Below are 18129 nucleotides of genomic sequence, written 5' to 3'. Positions count from 1 at the left end.
AGTTTTGGGGAGAGAAATTACAAAGATCCCTGTTCCCCAGGGTAGTCCCTGAAGTTATTCTGTTTGCAGTGCTCCAGTCCTGTGGTTCTGGTACACCTGGCAATTTTTAGAGCGCAATAACTTCTGAGTCAGGGTACTAACATGTTGGTGTGGAGTCAAAAATACTGTGCAGTGAATGTAATACCAGTATGCCTCTTAAATAACTTAAGTAATCTAGTTATCTTCAGGTCCCATGTAAAAAAAAAAAAAACATAGAAAATCTTAGAACAAGCCTTGGGCAGCTCTGGATATTTCAAGGCGGCGTGCAGCTATGCCAGGTCCCAAGGTGCTTAAAAGCACTTCCAGCTCCGCAGCTAATTTCATTCAGGGCTTTGTCATGCTGCTTAGGTGTGCTACCTGAGGAGCCATCTGTGGGGCTGCTAAGCTCAGTGGCATGCTCAACACCTCTTCTGATGCAAAGCAGTCCCTGATTTTAGAGGAGTGCCTCCCCAGTACCCACCTGTGTGAATCATTTCAGACCTTATGTCTTGGATCTGGAGGACTAAGGGGGTTAGCTAATGAATTACTGCTGAGTTTGGAGGCCGATTCAAAGAATACCCTTCCCCCCCCCCAGCTTTCCTTTTCCCGCCTACCTGTGAGCTGCCCACCCTGGGGCCTCTGCGGTGGGCACTGCCCCGGGGAGGCTGAGAGGTTTGCTCAGGAGCTTGGTAGTGATGAATCACAGAGGTATGGCATGGATTGATAAGGTCGTGTACTTTACGATTAGACACATCCTTCCTCTAACAGCAGTTCTTTGTCTCCGTTTTGCTTTTGGTAATGTGTTTTGGCAGTTTGCATACAATGACTCTCCAAGCAGGAGCTGTTTGACTTGAGACAAAGTTACTATTATTCTAGGTAAGCTCAGGAAACCCTCCTGATTTTGTTGTCCTCCGAAGGGTGACTTCTGGAATCTATTTAAAAGCCAATTAAGTTAAATCACCAAGGAAATTGTTTTTTCTTGCAGCCTAGCTGTAAAGGACTTTCAAGCACACAAACCAGTGTATAACAAGAAAAATATGCTTTGCAGCTGTATTGTTGTTTTTTGTGCATTTTAAGTGAGGGCTGTAGAGGGGCATGTTCTTTATCTGTAGCACTTGCAAAAACAGTAATGTATTTCAGCTACTCATAGTGCAGGCGTGCAGCCTGGGAGCCATGGCAAAAGAAAACTTTCACGGTCCCCAAATTACTGAAAAATACAGACTACTGTAGTGCCTGCAGCCTGACGAACACACAGGTCTACCTCCTCATTTAAAATTGATGGAGCGCCCAAAGAACTGGCTAGGAACACTTCCAGCTTATTTGGGAGATTTTGGACTAGACTGTCAAGGTGTGTAATTTAGTCAAGTGCCTACATCTGTTTACAAACAAAAACCTTTTTGAGCTACCCTTAATATGTAATGGCATTTATGGTGCTAGTGTCCTTTCTCAAAGACATCTCCGATGTCTCACCAGGCAAAGTCTCCTGAGCTTTCTATGCTTCTCTTGACCTCTCCTTGGTTACAAGCCCCTCTCTGTGGTGAAGCCTCACCTCTTCTGCCCAAGTCTCTGCTACAGTGTCCTGTGGCTCCCTTGGACTCTCTTGACTGTGCTGGCTCCCCTCCTCTGCTCTGTATTGTTGCTTACTGAATAGACTTGCTCAGCAGAGTTTTCATAAGGAAAACAAAATGAGGTAGTCATGGATGACCAATACCAGCTTTTCCTTTTAACTCAGTCATAAAGCACTGTTGGCTTACTGGGTTGGTTTCTGCTGTCTATAAAAATGTTTTGTGCAAGAAGTCCCCTTTTTCCCATCGCCCTGCGTGACAGCAGTGCCAAGATGACCTTCTGCTGGAAAGTCTCATTGCTCAGTTGTGTCGCTGCTCAGTATGAGTTTCCCTGGCAACCAGTTTGAGCTGCACTGAACCAAAAATATCTCACTGTGCTGGGGGAAAGTCAGTTTGCAGACATGTATTTTTCTTTAATGACTTCTCTGGATGGTACATGTGTTCAGCCTGCAGATGTCATTATTGGAACCAGCAACTGGGAGATGTGGTGTGCCCCTTTTCCTTACTCCCATAGGCAGCGAGGCCTGCAAGAAGGCTGCCCTTGTGCGATTGTCAACTGAGTTGTGACTGTAAGACCCATCATACTTATTTTTCATGGTACACTGTGGGTCTTGTCTTCTACTGAGAATGGTCTGTGCAGCAGACACAAAGTCTTCCTTGAATTCCTTGGATCTCTGCAAATTACAGGATTACATAGTCACAGAATGGGTACGGTTGGAAGGGACTAACTTTGCCATGTTGTTACTAACAGCTTTGTCCTTCTCATTTCTGGTGCATTTCATGTATGCACCTTGATTTATAGGTGAGCACACAATGAGCTCCAGTTTTGCTGCCGTCTCAGTCTTCAGAGGCACAGTTTGTGACATCTCCAATTGAACACATGTATAAATCTTTGGAGGTCAGGACCCAGCAATTTGCACACGAGAATGCACAGACTGGAGGTGTTATTTCAAACCTTCCTAATTCAGTTCTTGCAGATAATCTTTTCACTAATTTATATAGAACACTGGTGTGAAGAAAAGCATTAGTAATTCCAGATGTGTTCTCAAGGTGACAAAATTAGAGGAGATTAAATTTGAAAGTAGTATGCCATTTTTAGTAACAGGTTCCCTTTTCTGGATTTGTAGGGTGTGAGGATTGTGGTAGAAGCCTTGTAGGAGAATGCAAACTCCACGGACCACTCATCAGGGCTAAAGATAGGGTTATTCCCAGCCGAGCCCGTCTCACCCTACCTCACTACCTCACTTTGCGAGTGTTGGAGCTGCGAGCTGGAAACCAGCAGAGTAAGTATTTTAGCTCTTTTTCCCACATTTGAGAAAGAGGAGGCAAAATTACTAGCACTGGCTTGTTTTCATGAGGCATAATCATTGGGCATTAGCAGTATGAAGACTGCTTTATTTTCAGCTGGGCACAGCTAAAGCTCACAGTCAGCTACTGTTTTTTATGACTGATTTCTACTAACTTAGAAGCACAGACTGATGGCAGGACATTAGCCAGAACTGGTGTGACATTTAGCTGTGAGCAACCAGCTAGCTCTGTTCAGTCAATTCAAGTTTAATGAATGTTGAATTTGTATCTAATAGTAACAGCCATGCACTATTACTTTTTTTTTAACCTCAAGCATGTAAAACAGGAAAGAGTACTCAATAAAAAGAAAGAAACAAAATGGTAAATGATATCACTCATCCACCCCCTGCAAATGCAAAAGATCACAGTGGGGTAGTTTACATTTTGCAGCATCTTCAGTTCATACTTTGGAAAGACTGTTGCTTCCTTCTGAGGGCAAGGCAATTCAAATGCCCAGACTTGAACAAGGAAAAGATGTCCTTAGTGCACAAATTTTCTGCAGGTACCTGTGTAAAAGTAGTCCTACCTAGATTGCATTTCAGAAAGAGAATGACAAGGTGTCTATTCTGCCACTCCATTGATATGAATGTTGCAGAATAATGTTATGTTTTTATAGATCCTCTCCACTCATATCGGGAGAGAACAACCTCTCAGATTATGCCAACAAGGAGAGCACTATGATAACATCAGTTTGTAGATTGAAGAGTAGCAACACAATTGTGTTGCATACTCAGTTTAATGTCCTGTCATGGACTTTAGGCACTTTTGCATTCAATGCAGTACCCATTTAAAAAAAAAATATCAGTACCTATTTACATCCTTTTTAGATTCTTCACATTAGGGCTTACTTGTCTAGAAGAAAAATCTATGTGTTCTGCACTGTTTGTTTATCTCCATTTTCACAGCTGTAAATGTATAGGAAATAGTTTGTGATGTCTATATTAATATTAGATTGGTCTCTCTTTGTTCACAGTCCTTGGTGTATTTGCAAAGAAAGTAATACAGAAGAGAACACAGTTTGGTCCTTATGTTGGTCAACTGTCTACAAAACTGACCTGCTATGATGAGAGCAGGCTAGTCCTGCAGGTAAAAACCCACTGACATTCTATGAAGTGCGTATATGTCTTTAGCAGTTCATGTGTATTTATGTATTTTAGTCAGTCAATTTGCCAACTGATCTAGTTAATTAACTGTGCTTTTGATCTGTAAGTATGAATGTAAATCACATTATTAGGCAATACAGCATAACCTGAAGTACCAATATGTTCCTGTGTGTTGTGTTTTCTAGAATTTTGCTTTTCTGCTTTCTAGTTTTACCATTTTCAGAATGCTGGACTTCTCAGTCTAACAGCTCTTAATAAACTTTTCACAGAGCCTGGCTACTGAACTGTCTTCCCAGATAACACAAGAGGATTTGTGCTTTACACCATACCACTGGGAGGTTTGAGTTTGTGCACTGGATTAGAGATGATGGCAGAAATATGCACTAAGGCACTTGCTTAGTAGGGAGGAACAGTGCAGGGATGGGGAAACATTTCTTAATAATGTGTTTGTATTATATATAAACTTTGACACACAGTGCACTACTCAGTTTGTGTAGTCAGATTGTTTTTTAGTGCTGGTACCATCTGTTGCTGCACACACAGATTCTAATCATCTCATATGGACCATGACACTATTGTTCACACTTTATGCAGCAAAAATAGTGGCCTCACAGGACTGGCCTAACTTAGACGTGCACATCCTTTACCACAGGAATTCCTTGGGAGCGATAGCTGATTGTAATCCTCTAGGTTCCAATCTTTGCATTTTGCTGCATGGGGTCATGCCTGAGCACACATATTGTCATACAGCGAGTCCATGGTCAAGTCACAGCCTCTGTCAGGACTTCCCAACAGGTCACGGTTCTTCCAGAGTTTGTATTTCATATCAGGCCCTCTCACCGCCCAGTAGAGAGACACCGGCAGCATCTGTCCTGTGACACGCTTTATGTCTTTGTACGAGCTTTCTCCGGAAGCTCAGGGCTAGAAAACAGTGTGTTGTGAAGAAAATACTTCCATAATTCTGTTTGAGAGCAAAAGTAATAGCTTCAGTAGTTGCCGTAAACTTCATTTGCACATGGAAGTCATGGGAATGATGTGAGAGGAGAATAACACTGCGAGGAGAATAATCTGTGCGATTTTCATGGCATATTGTCACCAGAAAGGATTTGCTCTTCTCCATAACTAAGTTTCTTCAGTTTTTTTATGAGACACTTTAATTCTTACAAATGCAGAAAACGTACTTCTCTAACAATGGATGGATGAGCTAAGCACCCAGTTCCTTCCTCTTCACCAAGCCATTGTAAACCACACCCTATCCTCTATCACTCAGCACCGTTTGCTTAAAAGTATACAGTGATAAGCACAGCTCTGGCTGATGAATGGACTGTTTCTTCAGAAGAGGAGATTAGAGTCCCAGATTTCCTACATGACAGCAATAGCTGCCTTGACTTCTCCCTAGCATGAGTATGTGACCAAACTTGTCCAACAGGCAGGTGTTTTCATCGGAAACGTGATGCAGTTAGATAAAATAGTTCCCAGAAGCAATGGAAATGCAACTTTTTTTTGCAATTAATTACTCAGTTATATGGCTAGTAGAACAGATACATGCTGTGCTCACATCTGTTGTGCAGCTTCGTTGGTCAATGTTTGAGACACTATTGCAGAAAAGCAACTGTCTTGTTGGAAGACAATAGTATTTACCTCACAGAGGCATCTTCTTGGAAGGGAATCGGGGAAGAATGAAGTAAAGCAAAAAGAAAGAGATCTTTCTGGCACAGTTGTTCATTTGTATTTACTTTTGCTTGTTAAGGGGAAAAGGACAAGACTGTTAAAATGCCATTATATTGTATGTTACCTCTCTGAACTTATTACACAAGTTATACAATTGTTCCATGAAAAATGTAGCAGCACTGAAGTTCGAGATTATCAAGTACTCAGGAAGTAGATTAAGGCATAAAGCTTATCTTTCTACCTGCCTGCACTTAGTTCTTATAATATTATCTCTATATAACATAAAAATGATGAAATATAAACTGGAAGTACATACAAAGCCCTACAGTTATTTTAGTAGCAGGGTGCTCAGCAGGTATTCGTTCGTCACTTTCTTTTGCAGTTAGTATTCTTTAGGAGTGATCTATTTCAAAACAGCCACAATTTCAAAGGACATATGAGCAAGACAGGGTAAATAACTGATACCTGTGACTCCAAGTTAAAAAAACTAATGTGCTTCTATGCGGGACTTGGTTTTATCATGCTCATTCTTCCCCTTTGTTTCAGGTATTGAAAGATGGAGGGAAGTACTTTCTGGACACTCCCAATGAAGACTGTGGAAACTGGATGATGTTTGTCCGGCTAGCCCGGAACCAAGAAGAACAGACCCTTGTGGCTTATCAGCACTGTGGAGAAGTTTACTTCACAACAGTTAAGGTAGTTAAACTGACATTGCTTCACCTGTCATCCAAATGGAAATGTATAAGGAAAGGTTCTGAAAGACCAACTCTTTTAAAGATGAAAGTTTGATTATATTCTGCCAACTGGATCTTTATTGCACACTACCTTTTATATCACTTAATCCATTGTAAAGCAAGCAGTGTATGGGGTTTTTCAGGAAAGGTGGTGTGTACCTGCTGTTGTGGGTAGTGAAGAAACTGAGCAGAGGGAAACATAAAAATCATTCCTGATGGTGGTGTTTAAACTGCATTTAGTAAAGTTTCTCAGTTCCAGATAGGTACATGGTAAGATTATCTAGCCTTGTTACATTTGACAGTAGTTCATTCTGGAAATAACAAACAAATTTCCTTTGCTTTATTACAGTTTTGGACATGTAGTGTTTTCTGAGCACATTACCATGTGCTCAGGAACAGAGTGTTAAGCAGAATCTTTATGTACTATTTTCCATGCTCATTAAATCTGAAGACTCAACTGCATAACTAAGCAATAACTTAGCAACATGCAATGTTGCCATGAAATGATCAGTTTATGTTAGAGATTCTGGACTGCATCTTTATCTGTGGAGAGAGAACAAAGTGGTCTCTATTTATAAATGACACTGGAACATACAGTCTTTTTAGTTGTTTTGTCCACTTTCTCAGGCAAAGTTTGTTTTAATCAGAAATAACTTTCTTGCATACTTGGGAAACTGAAGTCTATCTGTTGAACATAATGCTTGTGTATCATTGTGAACAACGTTAAAATGTGGAAAAAAAAAAAGGAGTGGATATTAGTCAAAAGAAGTTACTATGAAATTAAAATCCAGCATTTCAATTACATTTGGCACACATTTCTGTGCCATAGCAGTGTTTACTGTTGTTTCTCCATTTTTGTTTTTCCACCTGCTCACTAAGGAAAAATATTTACTGCACAGTGATGCTGAGAGAATAAGTTAATAGTGATAACATTTCACACCCTCAAAGTAATTTATAACAGTATGAAGTATATTTGGGGTTTGATTAATATTAAAATAATTGTTAGGGGGATAAAAGAAAAATGTGAAGCAGTATATGCTATTCTGAGACATACTTAGGCTGTGTTTGAGATTCTCATGCAATCCATACCATTTGAGATTTCAATATGATTTTAAGATTGCTTATAAGATTGACAGGATTACTAATACTATATTTGGGACACATAAACTTTTCCGAGAAGTAGTTGTTATGAACTGGTAACTTACAATTTCCAGTATAATTTAAGTACTATTGAACCAGCTCTCTGCTGACTTCAGCAGAACCCTGCTTATTGGCATTAATGGAGAGTTGTATCCTATATACTCACACAAAGAGTATCTTAAGGTTAGGCATGTGTCTTAGAACCTTTACTGTGCTGTGTATCATAGGGCATGACTTGGGTTTTATTTCTCCTGAATCCCAGTATCATTCACGGTACTGTGTCATCCTGCAGATTTTGTCCTGGTCAGTGAAAGCAGTAGCCTTGTACTACACTTAGGCACACCCTTCTTGTCATGCTTTTAGCCTCCCTTAGGTCTGACTATGAAGATATTTTCTCAAGATATTTTTAATGAAGTATGTTAAGTTGGGGACAGGATCGGCTCCTTTCTCTACTGTTTTTACAAAAAAAAAATAGGATTTTGGTGACATGAAACTATAACTACTAAAGCATACATGTAAGTGACATACTAACAGTACCATTAGCTGCCTTGTTGACCTAATGGCTGCAGCCTCTACTTTTAAAAGGTATACATTGTGAGAAAGTAAGAGTCATCCATGGTTGTTGTTTGATCCCAGGATAGTTTCACATGGGCACTGTAGTAGTTTTCTTTTATTCTCACAGATGGCACAGAATAAAAGGCAACTTGGAGTGGATTTGGATACTGATGTTTAATGTCAGTTTTACTGAGATTAGAGCTCTTACCTTACTTGACAATTTCACACACTGATGCACTTGCCCTCCAAAGTCACATTGACCAGGTCTCAACTTCCCTCAGGGAAGATAGTTGCTGGTCCTGTAATTTTGGGTGGAAGGTCATGACAGTGTCATACTGCGCAGTTGTTTGTGGGTACCAGTCTCAGGTGTCACTGGCCAAGGTTGTAGGACATCCTCAGACATTTCTACCTCTGAAGCTCCCCACAGCTTGGTTTTCTCCATTGAAATAGACTATGTGGAGGAGCACAGTGCATGATCAGCCTCGTAGTTGATGGCTCTGCCTCATGTCCTTAGTTGAGTGGAAAATTCAGCATGTACCATTTCTGTTTAGGCCAGGTGTTATCAAAATGCACAACCAACCCATACTGACTGTAGTTAGCAAGCAGGCTTGTGCTTGGGAGTCCAAAAATTCAGTTTTCAACATTATACACAAAATTATCCCTCACCTGTCAGCATTCACAATCTAAATTGTCTTTACCATGCTTATCCCACACTGATGTTATAAAATAAGTGCATTTTATGATGTCACATTTTGTAGAATAAGACTCAGCTGCTCTCCTCTTGGGCTAGTTTTTTTTTCAGTGACACAAGTTTAGCTTAGTTAAAATAAAACTACAAACTACAGTGCAGTTTGGCTCTACCCCTGTAGCAGCAGTGTTGGGTTTTATTATAGATGAAGAAAATTGTGTACAGGGTCAGGGAGTCATATAAATCATGACCCCAAAGTTTAGTTTTCTCCTTTGCTTTTAAAGAACTGACAGATCTTTAGCCAGTGAGTGTAATCACTCCTCTCTTTTATTTGCTGTTCTATTGACTGAAAGTATTTGTCAGAAGAGGTCATAGTCCAGTCCAAGGAAAGATTTGGGCAAGCATGACTGGATGGGAGACTGCAGATTATGGGCTCCCTTAATCCTGTTGGGGGAAGGCTTCAGTGGAAGGAGGGGAGAGTTACAATAAAGCACACACTTAGTGAGCCTGACACATCAGAGCCAGCACATGGAAACATGCCAATTTGAGTGGCAGTCCACATATTGATCAGCTCTGCACCCATGCTCAGTGTGACATATCCAGCTTGGCATCCAAGCTGTTGTGCGTTCATGATGGGTTTTTCCTTTGTCTGTACCCTGCAGTTAAGTGTTGTGTCCAGTGGGCTTCCAGACATCAAGGAATGGGCATGGGATATTGCTTGGAAAGACTGCTGGGTATCTGAACATCACAGACAAATACATCTCACTGAGCAAAGGTCATGAGGATTGAGGCATCCCTCCTGCTATTGCCCCTACCCCCCAAATCTCTGCACAGTTCTGCTTTTAGGAACAGAAAGTGTTAAGCCCTAGTGGGTAATAATGCTCAAAAAGTGCTTGAATCTTGAAACTAAGTTAGCAATAATTTAGACAGAGTCAAAGAGTGCAGTTTGGGTAAGGACAACAACTGGCACACCCCAGCCCCTCCAATCTTCCATATTATTTGGTTTAGGAAAATAGGCACAAGTAAATATGTGCTATATTTTTTCCATTCACAGCCAATTGAACCCCACACCGAACTGAAAGTATGGTATGCTGCCGATTACGCCAAGTTTATGGAAGCTTCCGCAGTCTTCATTAAAGAAGAATCAGATGTCTGTCCTTTGCCTCCAGTAGCAGTAAGTACCCCTAATCTGCATTCAGGCCATCACTATACATAGTAAATTATAGTTTATTTACGTGCTTTCTCTGTTTATGTAACTCTGGTCATGCAAGGTTAGACTATAGAGTAGTTGGCTAACACAAAGCCAAGGGCAGTTTTGACCAAACAACTACTGAGAAAGGCTGCTCTTCCTCTCCTATGTTTGTAATCCAATGGAGTCATTAGATGTAGTCAGAAATAAGAGGCACCGCTCGATGTATTGGGAAGACTAAACACTGGCACTAATTCATGCATAACCAAGCAGTCCAGCCTCAGACTTCTTTCACCATTTCCCCTTGTTATGCTCTGACCAACTGGTTGTATTATCCACTGATTATTTCAGTCTTTCCTGTGCAACAGCCCTTCTCTTCTAATCCCAATACCTTCCCCTCTGATAGCAGAAGTCCTTAAACTGATAGGAAAAACTTGTTAAGTGTTGAAAACGTGGCTGTGAAAATTGATACTCAAGCTAGAAGGAAATGTGAAAGAGGGAATACAAATGAACTGGGAATTCATTCTTCAAGAAGGCATATGAGGCCTTCAGAGTGTGTCCCAAAGGAAGGTGTGAGAGAGCCACAGCATCAGAGACAAGTAACAGAGAGGAGGGCTCAGTCTGGAAATAAAGATGGAGTGGACACAGCCTTACCATGCTCTCCAGAGCAAGCTAGCCCAGGAGCAAGGGAAAGTAAAGTCAGTTTATGAGAAGCTTACATAAAAGGTAGACACAGCTGAGGAAGTACATTGTCATGTATTAATTGGAAGTACATTTCATCAGCAATCGGAGTTTTTTTGTATTTGTTTTTCATTAGAAATTTTATAATGTCAGTATTTAAAGTGAATTCAACTGAATCCAATAGAGCTCTTATTTCCACAGAAATAATACTTCCAAATAATATACTGTATAAAAAAACCCCAAAACCCAGAAATAATTTAATACCTCTAATTCAGAATAGATCCCTAAAACCAAAATGTTTCTTATTCGGTTAATGAAAATCTAATGCCAAATGTCAAGGTAAGTGAGGAAGCCTCTCCTGGAGACATTGACCATTGCTGTCTGGTAAAGCATGGAGTCCGTCCAAAACACAGGGAAATCCTGTATGACTAAACTACATTAGTGTGCAGAAAATCAGACATTTTTGTGAGGTTGCAATAGCAGATAAATTATGTCAGTCTAAAGTACAATTTTCAGCTTCTTTTATAAGTAATTTCATAAATGCAACAAATGTAGAGACTTTGAATTCAGTAAACGCAGATAAAGATGAAGGACTTAGGACTGTTATAGTAAATGCTAAACAAAACCATGTAAATCAGTATTTAGCCAACCTTTTTTTTTCCTTCGAGTTTGTATTCTTAGAGAGAATCTATTGTCAGTTGAACACCTGTGTGGTAGTACATAAAAGTAACTATTGCCAAAGACAGTAATGGATATGGGAAAGCCCAGGCGAAGATCGATGAGAAGAATATGACCTTTCCTTAGAATGGCCAATAAGAAAGAACTGTTTCTATTCTCATTGCAGAAAGAGCCTGTAGACCCTTGGATATGCTCCAGTTGTGGAAGCACTTTTGCAACTTTTGCTCTGCTGGAATCTCACCAGTGCATCCATAAAGACCGAGTCCTTCCTACGAGGTTCAGACCACCAAATAAATTGGGACCTGTAAAAGCAAAAAGCAAACTCAAAGGGAAACTGAGAGGAGCATCTTTAGGCAAAAGCATTACTCAGTGCTTTGGGACCATTTCCTGTTCCTCTGCTGCAAAGTTTAGCTGTGCCAGCTCAGGAAGCACTTGTGATGCTCTCGTGAGGTTTATACCTAAATGGAGAAATGGTCGGTCTTCACTGTTGAAGGGAAAAGAAGTGAAGCAGCCAGACAGTTACCCTTGCCGACTCTGTGGGAAGATATTTGATTCCTTTGACAAGCTCACGGTCCACACTTACACGCACAAAGGGGAGCGCCCCTACAAGTGTTCACAGCACGGATGCACAAAAGCCTTCATTTCCAAATATAAACTGCTCAGGTACAGCTCTGAAGGCATTCCTTTTCTGCTGGATGTGAGGGGTGTTCTAGTGACAGTTAATCCCTGAGTTCCAGGTTTTATTATTCTTGTTTGGGTAGAATTGGAGAAAACTAGTTTCCCTTAATTGTGGTGGCTGTCAAAAAGACTGTGTTGAGCAGTTTTAACCTACTCTATGATTGATGATTAAAACCTTTCCCCCCAAAAAAAATTTTAGGGTTTTACTAATAACCTGGGAACTTGAAAAAAGGCCTTCCTTCAAGGATGCCGGTGTTTTCAAGTCTTGAATATGCGAGAGTAAATGTACTAGAATAAATGTAAACACAAATAACTTTTTTGTGTGTGTGTTCTGTTTTTTTGTCCTAGGCACTCTGCTACTCATTCTCCACAGAAATCTCACCAATGTGGCTACTGTGAAAAGACCTTTCACAGGAAAGACCATCTAAAGAATCACCTTCAGACTCATGACCCTAACAAGATGGCCTTCAAGTGTGAAGAGTGTGGCAAGAAGTACAACACCAAGCTAGGCTATAAGAGACACTTGGCTCTTCACGCTGCCACCAGTGGGGACCTTACCTGTAGGGTATGTGCCCAAGAGTTTGGCGGTACTGAGGTTCTGTTGGAACATCTCAAAAGTCATGCAGGGAAACCAGCTGGCAATATGAAGGAAAAGAAACATAAATGTGACCACTGTGAGCGTCACTTCTATACCCGCAAAGATGTGCGGCGTCACATGGTGGTTCACACAGGCTGTAAAGACTTTCTGTGTCAGTTTTGTGCCCAAAGGTTTGGGCGGAAGGACCACTTGACACGCCATACCAGGAAGACTCATCCACAGGAACTGCTAAAGAGCAGGTTGCAGAACAGTGACTCAGTGGGTCTCCTTGACCAGCTTTTTCCATACAGACTGAAGGAAGATGCCAGCATGCTGTCCCCTCTTCCTGAAAGGGTCTCTGTGCAGAATGGTATTGTGAATAGTTCAGAATCAGAGGAATACAACTGTTCACATCTTCATTCCCAGCCAAGCTTACAAACTGCTCTTCCTCTTGAACCTTCTCCTCACTTGCAAAGGATGGGCTGTGCAGACAGCCTTCCAGCTGTCCATCCCACACCATGTTCAACAGCCGTCCCTACCAACCTGAACCTTCATCAGCCTAATAAATATGACCTTAGTTCTACCTCACTTGCAGCAGGATCCCTCAAGAATCTACCAATAAAAGTGGATGTTAAAGGTTACAATGTGCATCTTCTCGAGGACCTGCCGTTACCAGAACCTCAGTCTCTTCACAAAATCAGTATGGAAGAAGCTTCCTCAGGGCCTGTAGGGGATACTAACAAGTACCCAGTGCACAAAGAGACAGAGGCAGCAACTGAAACTACAAGTCTGCCTTTCATGGATCTCACTCATGTGATGAGTTTCTGGCAGCTCCCACCAGGGGACAACCAGAACACTATTGGGGACTTCACAATGGCATTTGGCCCAGAGGAACCATCACACAGGCTGAATGGCCTTGGCCAACAGCAAGGTCTTCAGCTAGCAACTGGTGGGATGGCCCTAAACCAGCTGCATCATTTTCCTCGCTCCTTTCCATCCACTACAAATTCTGTAACCTTGCCTCATTTTCACCATGCCTTCAAGTAACTATCACCCTGTGTGGGTTTTTTTCCCTTTTTTTTTTTTTTTAAGACTGTGCTTCTTACTTAAATCTGTTAGGATGGGGTGGTTTTGGTTTTGTTTTGTTTTTAAGAAAAACTGCTCCGAATGTTTTCAAAACACATTATGAACATGGTAGTTAAATTCAGGATGTTAATAAATAAGAAGCTCTATTTTTCATACTACTATTAGTTTTTTTAGCATATGACAACAGTAGAACTAACATATTTCCCTCAGCTCCCTCTATATTTTTGTTGTTACCTTTCATGCGAACAACTGAATAAATATCTTCAACAATAGAAAAGTATCATAACAGGCACAATAAAACTATGGCTGCTGCAGTAGCAGAAATAAGGTTAAGGTGAATGGGAAGAAGGGGGAAATCACAGAAAAATCATTTTAATGAGCCATAAATCACAGCAAATTTGTACACATGGCAAATGTAACAAACAGATTATCAATATCACATAGATTTCTGTTAAGCACTTAATTAATGAAGTTTATTAATCTTTAATTTAAATCAGAATCATTCCAAGAGTAAATCTTACCTCCTTGTTTCACTTTTTTCAAATGAAGATCATCACTATTATGATTACGTTTAACTAGATTTTGTTTTCTGACATGCAGTTCAGCTGTGTGCATCTCATGCCTTTTCCCTTGGGCTGGAGGCAACTATCACTTCTGAATGACTGTGTAAGAACTGCTATCTTGTATATGTGCAGTTTTCAGAATGGAAAGTGAATTGTCTCAAAGGTTATAACAAAACTTTAGTTTTCATTTAGAGCCGGATCTGCCAAGGTATCAGGCACTGCTTTCTCTCTCTCTCTAGTAAAGCACTTAAACATTTGCTTAAATTTAAGCATTTTCTCCCACAGGGTCAACAGCTTGATTAATTTGACATTTAATAAAATATAATGCTTCCTACCTAAGAAGCCTTTATTCACCTTTTGTTGATAAAAATGGCCTTTCTTTAGTCTGGAAAATGATTATTAATTGTAACCATCTGAAACGTGGGCTTTCAGAAAGCAAACCCTGGCCCAGGGGTGCCTGCGCCCAAGCAGGACCTCTCTGGGGCCAGGGGCATGTCCACGCACATAAGGGCTGTGGTGGTGAGCTGACACTGGGCCAGGGTCAAAAACAGGGTCAGAACCTGCCTCACAAGTGTCACCTAAAATTAGTGGGTGTGATAACAGTTCAGGCCATTTTAATCATGGGATTTTTCCTCAGTAGCACTGGGACAGCTACAGTTGGACTTCCAGCCTTTGTTTCTTCCAAACCAGAACCATGGGGACTTCCGTTTTGTTTCCTGGGATAAATTGTCCATGAATATTTCCAGTTGACAGTTTGTTGGTGTGACAGTCCTAGCACCTGATGCATGAACGAGCAGAAATTGCAAAAATCACATTTCCTGATAGATGACATTATTAAAAAAAAAAAAAACAAACCAAAACCAACAATCAGACTCTTCACAAAATGTAGTTGAAAAAAAATAATCCTGGCATTAGTGGATGATGCAGTGAGTAATGGATTCTGTTGCTGCTAAAACAGACACAAAATTTCTGAATCTGGGTAAATTCTCAAACCCCAAGAGCTACTCTCTCATTAAATCCAAAAAGAGTTCATAGTACCTAATGATCATTACAAATGTAGCATGAAACATGCATGTTCTCTTCTCCCTCATTAATCAGAGAAATATTTTCAGACAGGTTCAAATAAAAAGTAGTTTTTAAGTTATTTCTGTTTTGGTGTTACTGAGCTACAATGACATTGTACGACTTCAATGATCTAATATTCTTAGAAGTTTATTGGTAGTTGGATTAAGGAAAGGTTGTATTATACAGTTCATGCAAGAATATGTTCTGCAGATGCAATGCTGAGGGGTGTTTTTTGTTATGAAAATTTTTGGCATAAGGCAAACCAAAAGGAATCTTAAGATCATTCTTGTAATGACAACAGCAAGAGGAAGAGCAGGCGCTGCATAGTCACACCCAGTTAAGAGTTATTTAAATTATGAGTTCCAGAACAGAGAAAAAGTTGTAATCAATGTTACATGCATATTCTACAGCTTGGCTCTTATTTTCCTCTGAACTTGGAAAGATGTGTTTATATTCACTTACTGCATTGTTTTCCTTGTTTGTGCAAACTGTATTCACTTGTCTTCATCCAAACTTCTGTATGTACCTGTAAAAAAAAAACAAACCAACAACTAAATCACAACAAAAAAAACTACTCAATTTTGTAGCATTGCCTGATCATATACACATTTTGTCATTTTGATTCGTGCTTTTGTAAGAGATGTAAATAATTACTGAAGTCCTTGTCCTTGAATTAAAATGTGATGTTAAGAAGGAATCATTATGCAAACACTGAGCTAAAGTGGCACCCGCGTTCTTTCTGCTGTCTTTCAGCACTCTGTAGCAGAGTGCCTGAGCTCTGAGCTGTCAGAAGAGGTGCTGCTGCCTGAACTCAGCCTCTTCTGAAATACAGAATGATAAGCAGCTGTCACCAATGCGTATCTAGCTATGGGTTAAAGACCAAGTCTCATTCAAATAAAATGAAAATTACCACTTTTGATGCATTTTAAAATGCTTAACAAAACATACAATGATGGTGTTGGCAAGTAAAACAGAGAAACAAACCTTAAATGTGTAGTACTGCAGCTTTAACCTGTCAGCCCATTCAAGTTTCTTTTTCCAGATTCTTGACATCATAAATGTAGTGAAAGCTGAGCATGTCCCATCACAAAGGAAAGCAAGCTATTTCAAAAAGTTATATTTTAAATAAAATTGTTTTAAAATTCTCACAGCTGAAGAGATCTAATGAAGTCATCTAATACTGTAAGTAGGGCTGGACTTTCTCACCACTTTTGCTAGGGGGACCTCTGTGACCATTTTTGAGAGGCCTCCAGTAGTTGAAACTGAAAAATACTTTGTTTCTAGGCAAACAAATATTTTGGGCTCAGTAGACCAGCCTGGTGTGGGCTTGAATATCACATTGCTTAAAGAGCAGTAGTTTCATTTTGGCAGGGGGCAGTGCCAAGAGAAAGGTGTGGAGACAGCAGCAAGCTCACCTGGGGTTACCTGTGGTGTCTGAGGGGATGGGGCTGCAGCAGGCGGGCAGGCAGGTCTGACTTCAGGCAGTGACAGGGGAGAAGGCAGCAAGAGCTACAGGACATCTCTCTGGTGGCACTGCCTTTGGCTCATGCAGGGCTGTGACAGTGGCAGTGTGAGGAGAGGCAACCTCACGTACACTAGGGGTATAGTGGAGGAAAGCAGCAGCCCAAGCAGTGTCCAATCCTCCCTCCTCTCTGGCACAGCCAATTTCTCCGCTAAATGTGAGAGGAGAATCCAAGAGCAGAGAGCTGGCATGGAGAACGTAAGGTAGACCATGGAATACCAGTTAAGAGATGAAACAGAAAGATCTGGGAGATCTTAGGACATTTTACCTCCCATCCTAATAGAGATAAAAATACTTTTTTATCTAAACTCTGCTTGAAAATCTGTAGAAGCAGAGCAGTATGTGGTGATAAAACAGAATTACTATAATCAAATGATACTAACAAATAACAAAATTTAGTAAACATTTGGTGTCATACAAAAACGTGTACTCATTCTACGAAAGAAAAAAAGGCATGTAAACCTGCTGAAATAATGTCAAGAAGCTAAAATTATACTACATTGAACAAAAGACTGCACCCTCTATGTAAACACAAGTAGTTTTATTGCTAAGTTCCATCCTCTATCAGAAACGATGTTAATTTCTTTTTCCTTCTATTTTATTTGCCAGTTTTTTCTCTTGGGACTTTCCATTTTCTTCATCAATGAGCTGCTGTTAATTCCAGAGAATTTTGCACTGCCAGTCTGAACTATGATGTTACATTCCATAAATTAATGATTGGTTCATTTCTTGCTAATGGAATTTTTAAAATTCTGTTCTTCAGTACACCGTTCCTGCCCTTATATTTTTTGTAAGCTACTAGAAACTAAGCTGTGAAATCAAACACTTTTGTACTCAGACAGAAAATAATTGGGGGACACACACAACAACAAATACAGTAAAACTTGCTCTAACTTTTGAGGATTCATTTATTTTTTTGTTAAAGAAAGCAACTGTGGTAACATTGCACAGGATAGTGGGGAATGTGTTTGGGGTTTTTTTTCCCTCTTCTTTCTGGATTTTAAGAAAGGCTAAGCAGCACTGCTTTAGTATATTGTGGATAATGTCATGCCTGCTGTTTCTAAGAGTCTAGCGTAGGACTTATGTTTGCTTCAGTGTCATCCTTTCTGTATTTATCTAATCATTATTGGCTAAAGCCTAAGTAGAGTTTAATTAAACTCTGTAAAGTCTGATATTTCCTATTGTTGTGTCCAACTACTTTTTATCTTTGTTTACTTTTTAAGTATTTAATAGGTAAGAAAATTCCTTATGGATTTTAATGGAAAGCCT

General features: G+C 40.2%; 1 protein-coding gene across 5 annotated transcripts in view; it reads left to right on the top strand.

Annotated features, from left to right (window-relative positions):
- Positions 1–18032, top strand: part of PLAGL1 (PLAG1 like zinc finger 1) — a 50425-nt gene extending 32393 nt beyond the window's left edge. For 4 of the 5 annotated variants that reach the window (XM_017825897.1, XM_017825900.1, XM_017825899.1 and 1 more), the window contains 6 exons: positions 2711–2866; positions 3904–4016; positions 6251–6400; positions 9876–9995; positions 11536–12032; positions 12396–18032. In XM_017825897.1, coding sequence (XP_017681386.1) covers positions 2711–2866; positions 3904–4016; positions 6251–6400; positions 9876–9995; positions 11536–12032; positions 12396–13671 — 2312 coding nt within the window. In that variant the 3' untranslated portion in view covers positions 13672–18032. The remainder of the gene's footprint in view (positions 1–2710; positions 2867–3903; positions 4017–6250; positions 6401–9875; positions 9996–11535; positions 12033–12395) is intronic. The other variant, XM_017825901.1, reaches the window with a different exon arrangement.
- The last annotated feature ends 97 nt before the right edge of the window (positions 18033–18129 follow it).

Source organism: Lepidothrix coronata, unplaced genomic scaffold (genome assembly GCF_001604755.1).
Source record: "Lepidothrix coronata isolate B3197 unplaced genomic scaffold, Lepidothrix_coronata-1.0 Scaffold123, whole genome shotgun sequence".
Classification (NCBI taxonomy): domain Eukaryota; kingdom Metazoa; phylum Chordata; class Aves; order Passeriformes; family Pipridae; genus Lepidothrix; species Lepidothrix coronata.
The sequence above is the reverse complement of the archived record's forward strand: the minus strand, read 5'-3'. Positions and strand labels throughout refer to the sequence as shown.